Source organism: Gambusia affinis, linkage group LG18 (assembly GCF_019740435.1).
Source record: "Gambusia affinis linkage group LG18, SWU_Gaff_1.0, whole genome shotgun sequence".
NCBI classification, from domain to species: domain Eukaryota; kingdom Metazoa; phylum Chordata; class Actinopteri; order Cyprinodontiformes; family Poeciliidae; genus Gambusia; species Gambusia affinis.
In genome coordinates this window covers 7,654,298-7,665,556 of record NC_057885.1, presented here as the reverse complement: position 1 = coordinate 7,665,556, position 11,259 = coordinate 7,654,298, and the positions used below count along the sequence as shown (strand labels likewise).

General features: G+C 40.9%; 1 protein-coding gene across 4 annotated transcripts in view; it reads right to left on the bottom strand.

The window, feature by feature from the left end:
* The window catches only part of si:ch211-200p22.4 (phosphatidylinositol-binding clathrin assembly protein), a 97,801-nt gene that overhangs the window by 5,832 nt on the left and 80,710 nt on the right, over window positions 1–11,259 (bottom strand). For 2 of the 4 annotated variants that reach the window (XM_044096982.1, XM_044096984.1), the window contains 6 exons: window positions 9,030–9,176; window positions 8,779–8,809; window positions 8,480–8,612; window positions 5,664–5,687; window positions 1,221–1,277; window positions 173–289 (listed from right to left, as the gene is read on the bottom strand). In XM_044096982.1, coding sequence (XP_043952917.1) covers window positions 173–289; window positions 1,221–1,277; window positions 5,664–5,687; window positions 8,480–8,612; window positions 8,779–8,809; window positions 9,030–9,176 — 509 coding nt within the window. The remainder of the gene's footprint in view (window positions 1–172; window positions 290–1,220; window positions 1,278–5,663; window positions 5,688–8,479; window positions 8,613–8,778; window positions 8,810–9,029; window positions 9,177–11,259) is intronic. The other 2 variants (XM_044096983.1, XM_044096985.1) reach the window with 1 other exon arrangement.

Genomic DNA, 11,259 nt, shown 5'->3' with positions numbered 1-11,259 from the left:
CAGGATTTTAACAGTCCCACAAGCAAAGAGAGAAAAACGGGAGAAACTATTGGCACAGGGGAAAAAATAAATAAAAAATTAGAATTCAACAGATTGAAGCTTTATTTTCCTAATTTGCCCAGAAATCAGTTGAAAAGAAGCCAATCACTGTACAGGAGTTCGTGGCATCTACCTGGGCTCCTGGCATGGGCGCGAAAGGGTTGGTGGGTCTGAGAACAGGCTGGTTGTACATCATCGGCTGTGGAGCCATCACCGGTACCCCACCCATCTGAGCCATCTGGGGAGGGACCTGGAGAGCCACGACACACACACACACACACACACACACACACACACACACACACACACACGAAACCCATACCGGTCTGAGATCACCAGAAAATGGCTGGAACTAAATTCAGGATAACCATGAAAAAAACCCACCAACATCAACAACAACAACATCAACAATAACAAACGTTCACCTTCCAGAAATACAACCCCAAATGCACAGCAAGAGTTACAATGCAAGGCACAGGTCAAGGCACATTGACGTGTTCTTAGGGCCTAGTCAAAGGCCAAATCTGCAACTCAAACTGGTAGCGGTACAAATTATTGACTCAGAAAAGCTGAATGCCAATCTACGTCACACCTAGAAAAAAGCGCATCACACAAAATTCTGATAAGTCTAATGTGCAAACTGGACATCCTGAAAAAGTCTGAGTGTATCAAAAATTAAGGCCTTGAAATGTCTTAAAATTATTATTTTTTTAAATGTAAGTCATCCTTAAAAGTCTTAAATTTTGTTGTGGCAGGACTATTTAATCTTTCTTGTAATTTTTTTTTCTTGAGGGACTTTTCTGTCAGGCAAACGTTTGCACAAACATCGATCTTCATTGCATTCTGTGACTCGAGGCTACCAGTAACTAGCTGCCAATATATTCTTGCTAGCTAGCCTTTTTATTTGCTTTTTTTTTTTTTTTTTTTTTTGCATCTTCCAAGAATTAGATGCTAATGTATCACCAGTTGGTTGGATGACATTAGTTTTTGCCACTGGCTCACTTCATGTTGCCAACTGCCAACAAGCTAGTTTTTTTTAGCTTGGTGTTCAATTTCATTCAAATTGGCATTGAAAAAAGGCCTTAAAAAGTCTTAAATTTGACTTGCTGAGACCTGCAGACATCCTGGTAAAGTAACATCACCAAATATGAGGAGAGTCACTTTTTCTGTGCAATACTCACCATTCCATACACAGGCACTTGTGGTGTGGTCATGGGAAAAGCCATTGGCGCTGGAGCCTGGAACAAAAACAAACAGTTGATCTCTGAAGAAAATAACCATCCTGCTTCAGTTTCAGCCTCATCTCAATTGTTTGGAGAAAAAAAAACAAAAAAAAAACGTACAAAGCGCACAAAAACGTGACTCGGCTTGAGCGCCTTTAAAACCCTTAAGTGTCCAGCTTGTGAAAGGACAAATGATTTGGAGCTCGAGTATGTGTACATTCAGCGGCGCAGCGAGAAGCTAACGTACTTAGCAGATGCCCACTGTGAGCAATCATTCCCACCACTTCAAAAGGAAAGGCACGATGAGGCCGCACTCTGCTTTCTGCCATGTTCAGGGCAAATCCAATACGCCGCACCTGAGTGGGCTTCCTGTTGTTCGACACCATGGCGACGTACAGCTGTTGCTTTGGAAGCAACGCCTTTCTGCATCAAAACTGCTGATTTGTAATTGAGGAATTGGTTTCCTTTTTCTTTTTTTTCTTTTTCTTGTAGAAAAAATATAGTCTAGGAATGAAACAGTGCAATATTTCCATTACACAAAGTAATTAGCTGCTCCGGAAAGTCATGTTTTGCTTTATTTCTCGACGTAAAATGATGGATTACAGTAATTAAAGCGTCGCCACGGTAAAGTTTAAGGTTTTATGGGGGGGAAAACAAAAAACTGCACCAGCAATATCCTTTAATTGCTGTTTTTGCATCAGCTCCTTAATCGATGGTTTAAACTAAGTGGAAGTTACTTAAGATGGCAGATCTGTCCATAAAAAGCGACTAAATAATTTGCAGCGCGTTGCGCCCGGGCCGATCTGCTGCAACGCTGTGTTCACACCGCTTTATCAAATTACAATCCTGCTTTGTGTTACTGCGGTAACATCAGGGGCAGCAGGAAATATGTGGAATATCCTTCTCCCTTTAATGGTGGTGACATATGAGAAATATGTTCAGCTGATTGGCAATTCCTTTAAAAGAAAAAAAAAAGTCTATCACATCATATTTTGGGAAACAGTACATTTCTTAAAGATTTCTTTAAGACCCTCATGAAATTTAAGACATCTATCTCCACGGAAATACATGAAATGCGCCCAGCCTATTGGCTAATACTCGTGATAGATGGAAAAAGGCTGGCTAGCTAGATAGCTAGCAAGGATATGTTAGCAGTTAGTTACCCGTGTCAACACTAGACAAAATAAATGTATTATTTAACTTTTTTGTAGATGTCTGAGTGCGACTCAAACTTCTGGATGACAGAAACGTTCAGCGAGAAAAATAAATAAATAAATAGAATATACAATTTATATAGTTGTGTCGAGGCAAAAATTTCAGACTTATGATCGACATATTGAAGAGCAACTTACTTTCAGAAATGGATTTCAGATCTCAGACATTTTAAGGTCTACATTTTGGTAACATGAGGATGTGCCTGCTAATTTTCGAAACCAAAGTTTCCTAAGAGATTTTTCTCCTTGCTGAATAAACATACTCAAATTAGAGGTATTGTTTTTAAATGTATGCTTATACAATAAAAGACTTTTTACATAACATTAGACCACATTTGCATAACTTTGTGCTTGTCAGCGTCAGCTCCTTTTAAGGAATGATCCCGCAAAGCACAGACTTTAAACTCAAGGCTGCGCCGCCTTAATGGCAGGTGCAGAACAAGAACAGATGGAAAGCATTACTGTCGTTCTGCAGGGTTTTAGACAGGTTCTCAATAGACTCATCTACTATCAGAGCTTTCAATTGACTTTTAGAGGAAGGATAAGCAGAAGGAGTGATTCTCTTCCCAGAGATCTAAAGGAATAAAAAGGTTTTAGGCCAGGCGAGGTGAAACTGTGAACCCATCTTAGGAGGCAATCAATCCGATTGATCGGTATATGCTTGTAGTTGTGACCCTGGAGAGCCAGTTGTTGCTCAAACCCCCCCCTGATCAATCGGTCTCAGATGTACAAAACAAAAAAAAGATCCACTTCCGTTTCATCAAGCATACATTTATCGCCCGCTCAGTAACTCACCGCTGGTTCAGACGTTTGAGTATTTAAAGCACTATTAACAGATTAAGTCGACTTCCCTGTTACCTGCAGTTTAATCTCTCAGTAATTCACAAAGCGTTCGTCTCTCAGCTGTACCGCCCCGTCTCGTTTATCAGATTCTTTTTGTTGTTGTTTTCCCCCAAATCAAAACATGACAGAAACGTCTGAGTGTGGGGGGGGGTTGAACAAAACGAGGAGCTGTTTATGCAAAGCTTCAGACTCTCCCTCGCTCTTGACATCCATCTGTCTCGGCGCACAGCTGTCGGCCTTCGCCGCCTCGCCCTCCTCTCTCATCCGTCTCCGTATTCTCGTTCGGCGACTCATTTTTATTTCTCACCTGCCCGTTTCTGCCTCCTTTGTTTTGCGTTTCGAGGTGCACGCTGTGCAGCTCCCCCCCCCCTTCCCTTTGATTCTCTGCAGTCAGACTTCCAGCCCACTTAGCCTCCTGCAAGGCTAAGTGGGACAGTTAAATGAGTGAGACGCTTTCCAGGCTCCTGTACTTAAAATGCGAGACGCGTCTCCAGCTGAGACTGTTGCAACTTTCTGGCCAGAGTCTCTGCTGCAAGCATTTCATCAGCCGCTTTAATTGCTGCTCTGCTACCTGCGATGTTTTCCTCAACCCTTCTACAAGCTACGACCAGTGTTTACGGAAGTCGATATTTAAATACCAGCAGCATTTAAATATCAGTTAAAGGCTGATTTGTTCCTTCGTCAGCATTTAATTTGGCCTTTTCTCGTTAAAAGTACAGCAGAACGGAGATGCCATGAATCATGCCTAAACTCTTAATAGCTTTTCCTTAGAAATATTAACCAAAAACAATGAGACGGGTTTTCTTTTTTCTGATTCTCCTCATTAAAATCTCATAAATCTAAACCAAACGCTTCAGAAATGACCTAATCTGATCTCTCTCTACGTATCTTGTACATAAAACTGAAACGATTAATCGTGATTAATCGGTTATTGAAATAGTCGTCAGTTAATTTAGCAATCGATTAATTGTTAACTGGAGAATGCAGACTCAAAAACAAGGTCATTTGCTGAAAAGGCAACATGTTTAGAGCAGTAATTAAGTCAAAACTGTACAAAATATATTCACATTATGCATTTAAAATAATAATAATAATAATAATGTCTGTAAATATGTTATAACCAAAGTGATCTCTGGTCCAAATTCACTAAATAAATGCTGTATTATTGTTGCATTTTAGGCAATAAAATGTTTATTGTCATATTAGAGGTAGGAGTTGATTTGTTTATTTACTCGTTATAATGTATTTCTAATATTGTATAAAAATTCATTTGGGTCATTAAATGAAAAATCAGCGTAATGTGCCAAATTGTTTGATCCAGTCGTTACAATAATCAGTCTTTTATGTACATTTTTCTAGACTTTTTCATATGTACTTGGGTGTATTTTGTTACTCCGCTGCTGTAACAAGCAAATTTCCTCACGGTGGGATTAATAAAATGAGTAATCTGTTGTAATTTGTAGAAAAAGCCCACCTGCACCCGACTTAAGCTGTTCTGTGAAACAGTCAGAGGATCGTTCCAGAACAAAGACCAGCTAGCAAAGCGTGTCGCTCATCATTTATCGTGATAAATTTCTCATCGTGATAAGGATTTTGATTTGGTGTCACGATAAATTCAACAAAATTTGCTTAAACCCCCTGAAAACTGTCGAGATTGTAAGGTTTCAGTATTTTCCTCCACTGTTTGTTCATTGAGAGAATCAGGAAATAGAAACGAGTTTGAAAATACGATTAAATTCAGTCACTGTGTGCAGTTTAGTGACACGAATCACGGTCCTTTAAGTGACTGGTGAACTTATTACAAACAGGAATGTTTTTCAGGAGCAGCACTTGTGTTTGTGGGACTATGATTGCCGTGACACACAGTCACAGCCACAATCACATAAAAAAGATGTAATAAATAGTTATTGTCACTTTTATTGCCATCACAACAATACCACAAAATACAGTGGTAACGTTTTAAGTCCATATTATGAACTGTTCTGTACTTCTTCAGGGTTTCCGAATTAAAAGGTTGTTTTTATTTTAAACTATTGACAGAATAGAAGGCAACGTACAAAAGAAACTCATAAGAAAGCCTGATCAGAGAGGCTCAAACAGCAGAGCTGAAAAGCTTGGCTAGTGCTTCGAAAATTAGAGCACACACTGTCGGCTTGTACGGCTCAGACACGGGGAAGTTATGTGCAGAAACTGAGCAGAAAGCAAGAGTCAAAATTCTCCAACAAGTGTCTCTGGGGAAAACGAGAGCAACAGGAGGGAAAGGAGGGGAAAGATGAGGAGGATAAGCAGACATTTCTGAGAGGCTCGTTGGGACTTGTCTTACTAAACAGAGATAAGTACTTACATAACTAGTATAGAACATTCCATTCTGCATCAGGACGCAACAGGGAAAAGGGACAGAGAGGAGGAAGAGAAAGGGAGAGGGACAACGAGGAGGAGGGGAGGCGAGAACAGGAGAATGAGCGAAGTCAGACAGGAAGGAGAAGATGTTGACGTGAAACAAAGGACGATGAAGAATCGGACAAGTAAGCAAAATTTGCGAAAAAGGTGGTGAGGAAAGCAAATAAAAAATGGAAAAAAAGAGAAAAAAAAAAAGAGCACAGAGTTCTCAAAGGAAGCAAAGAAAACCCGGGGTCACCATGACGATGGACAGACGACAAAGGCAAACACGGGAAGGAAGACGAGCGGATGACGGTGCAAAAATGCCAGGAAGGAGATATTGGACGGGATGACAGTGAGGTGAGGGAGGACAGGGAATCGGGAAGGAGAAGAGGAGACGATCAACAGGAGAGGAGAGCGAAAGAGAGAGAAGAAGAAGAAGAAGACAGGGGTTAGTGACAGTTTTGTCTTCGTCAGCCAGAAACTGCAGAGCAGAGATCAGGAGGACAATCAGGAGCTGCTAAGATCAGCACACATCATGCACACACAGCTAAACACCGCACTGAGATAATGTGCAAACACACACACACACACACCGACATGCACAGACAGAAAAAACCAGCATTCACTGCAACAATTTCTGACCCACTGATGTAAGATGTCTGCAAGTTCCTGAGAGCACCGTGCGTTTACCCGGTTCCTTTAAGTTCCAATTAAGCAAATTCTGGAAGAGAAAAATCTGCAACGCTTTGGAAGATTAGAGCTAAATTAGACTGTTAGAGTCACAGGCCGTTTTTTTTCCCCTTCTGTCAAACCACAGAGAGCAAAGCTAAACAGCAGCTGGCTGCAGGCCCAGAAACACCATTTCTCACATCATCGTGTAAAACAGAAAAAAAAAAAAAAGATTGTCTAGAGGCGAGACAACGACCAATAAAGACAAGAGTACAAAATGGAAATTTGTGAACTTTAGCGCTGCCGGTGTTCCTCATGTTTCACCAACTCAAATGTAAGACTTTTTAAGTTCATTACGACTGAAATTTAAGACGGGTCCTCGGTCTCCGTGTTTAAAATCCACTAAACCTCCCACTTCAGAGTGTGTTTCACACCGAATGCTGCTTCTAGATCAGCGCCAGTGGCAGCAGCGACTGTTTCTGGGGAGCTCTGGCCCCACCACATCAAAACTGAGACATTTCTGGGGTTTGTTTGTGACTCTTGGCAGCAGCTTTGTGCTCGTCACACTGCATGTGGCTCTCTACAGCCTTAACACCCGAAGTGCCAAACTTTTGTTGCACAGAACACACATGCAGTTTAGATTGGGCCAGGAGAATTCAACTCAACCAGGCCTGAGCCCGATCCAGCCCGACTGGTTAATTTTAATTGTAGGCCTGAGCCTGAAGCCAACCGGGCATTTTATTTTATTAATGATTTTACTGCTTTTGTTTTTAAACTATAAAGTGCAACTTCTGCCATTTTTAGCTGCTTAATGTCTTCCAGCTCCATCTTGTCGCTTGTTGTAACGTCACGGTGAGTCGGGTGCAAATTTTCTGATATGTGTGATCGATAGGAGCACTGCACAGGTTAACGTCAGCACTCTACTTACTGTCTTTATTACCTCAACAGATTTCCTCTATTTCAACTACGATAAGTAGTTCAATAAGTAGTATAATGAGTAATAACTTCATACTTTGCATTCATGTTGGGTTTGTCCCCAAAGTGTAATTTCTTTTTTTTCCCCCCCCACCAGGGGGTCTTTTTGTGGGCTCTAGTGGTCTCCAACCTTTTTGGTACAGCGGACCGGCTCAAGCCTTCGTAAATTTCCTGCGGACCGGGGGGGGGGTGCGTGCATTGTGAGCTGGCGCAAGACTCAACCCTCGGCATCCGGTGTACGATTTTCAAAATAAAAGCTCCTCCAGACTCAATACATAGAACGGACATATTTAATTATTTCTTACGCGGCCCGGTACCGGTCCGCGGCCCGGTGGTTGGGGACCACTGTCTTATATGACAGTAGGCTGACAGGAAAGGGGGAAGGAGAAGGGGGAAGACATGCGGCAAATGTCGTCGGGTCCGGGAATCGAACGTGGGGCGCGCTATCCCTCTACGTCACCGGAGCACGCCCCTCCGAAGTGTAATTTCAAGGCACATCAGTAGTACAAATAGACAAAACAAAACCATGGCTCAGACAACAAAATTTATAAGATTCATAATTGTAATAAATATAAGTAGGTAATAAAAAGTGCAGTGTGATTTGTGACTCATTCGATTTATTTATGGCCCGACTTTCAGGTCGGATTCGGGCCATAATTCTAAACTCAAAATACACGTGGGTTGGGAAAAGAAGGTAGCCAGTGGCAGAGATTAACATCGTCCAGCCATCTGACAATAAATCTGCTCTAATCCATTGCAGACGCAAAAAAGCTATCAAGTTAGCTAGGGTATATTAGCAGCTAGTTAGTGGCATGTCTGGCCGCAACTCAAACTTATACCTAACAGAAAAGTCCTGGAAGAAAGAAAACCCAAAGGCACGGAGAATAAGAGATTAAACAATCCTGCCACAACTAAATTTAAAACTTGTGATTAATGTATTTAAGGATAACTTCCATTTTATTAGCGAATTTTAGACATTTTAGGGCCTTAGTAATAGCTACATTGAGACTTTTAAAGATTGCGCAGACGGAATAATCGTGAGCAGGATTACTGCAGCCTTCAAGAACTTGCAAACACCTCGACAGTTCTCTTAGATAAACTGTCCACAGTGTCACACGTGCTCAGGTTCCTCACCACATGTGGCACAGGCATGGGCTGTGGAGCCATGGGCGCGGAGCTCCACTGTGTGGTCGACATGGTCTTATTTTGCCAGTTTTGGCCACCGGTCAGCTTCTTCTCACCAGACTGACTCCACTGCATCTCTGGCCTGTTGAAGAACACGCAGAACAACACAGTAAGTCTGCTGGGAGTGTTTCTTCATGCACATGATAAATGCTACTTTGAGCACTTCTTTTTCCAGCGTACAAACACGTGGGAAAGCAGATGCAGTACGGGACTGCGTTAATCTTTCAAAAACAAGTCCAGAAACTTACTTCTTGGCTCCAGTTCCACCAAACTGCAGATCTGAGCAGGGAGAAGAAACAGAGAACATAGTGAAAAAAACCCCCCAAAAAAACCCTCTTCTGGACTTGTGTTGAACAGGAACCGCAGTACAGCCAGCGCCTGGTAATTATTCAAGCCCCGGTGTTGCGTTGGTAAAGTTATGTAACTGTTCCATCTGCTGCGCAGCTATTCCGACTCGTTTTCTCTCTTTGTTAACAAGTTTGTGTGTGTCAGCACTCACTGCCCACAAGGTTGGCCAGAGAGGAGTCGAGGTCATTGGCTAGCAGCTTTCCTCCAGGATGGATGGCCATTTGAGGAGGAGGAGGAGGAGGTGGTGCGGTGTGAGCGGTGACTGTGGGCTTTAACAGGTCTCCGAGAGCATCGAAACCTGCACAAGAAATCAATTTTGTTCATGTAGATGAGCTGGGGGGGGGATAGGAAAAAAAAGAGTGCTTTTTACATCTGAAAGGCTTCAAACAACCTTGTAAAGAAATGAATAATGTGTGGAAGCGTCACAAGATACCTAGAGACAGATGAAAAGAGAGAAAAGCGAAAGCAGAGATATTTGTAGTTTTTATTTTCTGTGAGGAAATGGGCTTCTCTGTTTGCCGAACAGCAGTAGTTCAGTTACAGCTTAGAAAGTGAAATAAAGCCCTGAAGGACTGTCAAACTTTGGGCTTGTGAAAAATATCAGGCAGTAAGTTGTTTATTCGAGCATCCAAAGCATAAAGGACATCGCTCTGAAGTGCCGGGCTGCCTGTAAGTGCACTCCAGAGGCTAAGCAGCCTGATAAACGACATCAGAAGCCGAGCAATTCAATAGACAGAAATATTTTCGATTACAAGTAACATTTCTAAACTCTGAACAACCCCGTGCTTTATTGTATTGGAAGAGGTCACACGTCCTGCCTCATTGTGCAGGACAATGGCGCTAAATATGACTCTGTGGCAAGCTGATCTAGTTTTAAAAGATGTGTACTGCAGATAATTTACTTCCCAGAAATTCAAAAGAACATTCTAAACATGTTGCTATTATCTAGAGGAAAAAACATCATGATGCATACAAATTTCTCAAAATAAGTTATCAGGACATTTTTAACAATGTTTGTATAGAGAGGGGGTGAGTCAATTTGGTGTTGATAAAATGTCAGTACCACAGCTCCAGTAGGACAAAGTTCCTCGAGTCACATTCATTTTAAAATCTTGTTTAACCATTGTTTTTTTAAATACCTAAATTCTACATTTATTTAACTACAAACAAATTATATCAAGTTGGAGACATAACCTAAACTAAAGCACAATTATTCTGGATTGTTAGCATTTGGGACACATCTCTTAGTTCTAGGAGACTTTTCCACAACTTAAAATGTCAGCGGAGCCTAATACCTAGCTAAAATTGAATACATTATCCTAAAAGTATAACATGGAATAGCTTTGACTCAAAGAACGGATAATATTAAGTCTTGACTCACTTTTAACTGTAAAAGTAGATTAGTCCTGAGTTAATATTAACTAATATGTTCAAGCAACTATTTTGGCTAAACTAGCTTATATAAATTGAGCATGTTAGCTTGTATGTTCACACTGAAACTCATTGTACTTCTGAATATGAGAGAAAAAACAAATTGAATGTGCTGAACTCTGTGACCAACATAGTTGTGTAAAGTCAGAGCTTCCTGGACTTATTACTATTGTAGATATGACAATGAAAGCAGATTAATTTAAAGATATGTTCAGCTGACATTAGTATGTTCCGACTTATATTCCACCAACAAATTTCTGTAATTCAGTGTGATACATGCTAATTCCCTATTATAGCAATGTTAGCTAAAATGTTACAGTACCTTCAAGCTAAAATCTTAGCTAACCCTATGTTATTCTGGCAGTGAGCTGGCTAATGTGTTAGCCAAACTGATTCACAGGAGTTTGGCTAACACATTAGCCACCGCATTCAAGCAACTAAGTTAGCCAAACAAACATCATTTGTATATTCTGTGTACTACCCAGCTATGCTAGCTAATACTTACCAATATCTTTAAGCTAACCCTATGTTATTCTTATGTGCTAGGTAATATGTCAATAATTCTTACTCAGGGGATTTTGGCTAATATTACCCAATGTGTTCAAGCTACTGAGAGAACCAATCCAATGTAGAGCAGTTTTAAGAAAAACATTACGGGGTGAACACTATTTGGGAGAAGAAGGAGAGATAGAAGAAATAAAGAGTAAAGCCGTCTACAACAAATCTGAGAAAAATTGTATGAGTGACATTTAATCTTCCTCTGAGATTAATAAAATATTTTTGAATTGAATTACTCAGAAAATTCGACTAAGTCGTCTCTCGCTATAAACCTTAATCTTGTGAGCAGAAATGAGAATGAACATTTCTACATTTCTTCAGCATTCCTGTCATGTAGCGGCCTCTAATCCCTGACTTGGTAGATTGCATTCATCCAGGTTACCAATTTACAT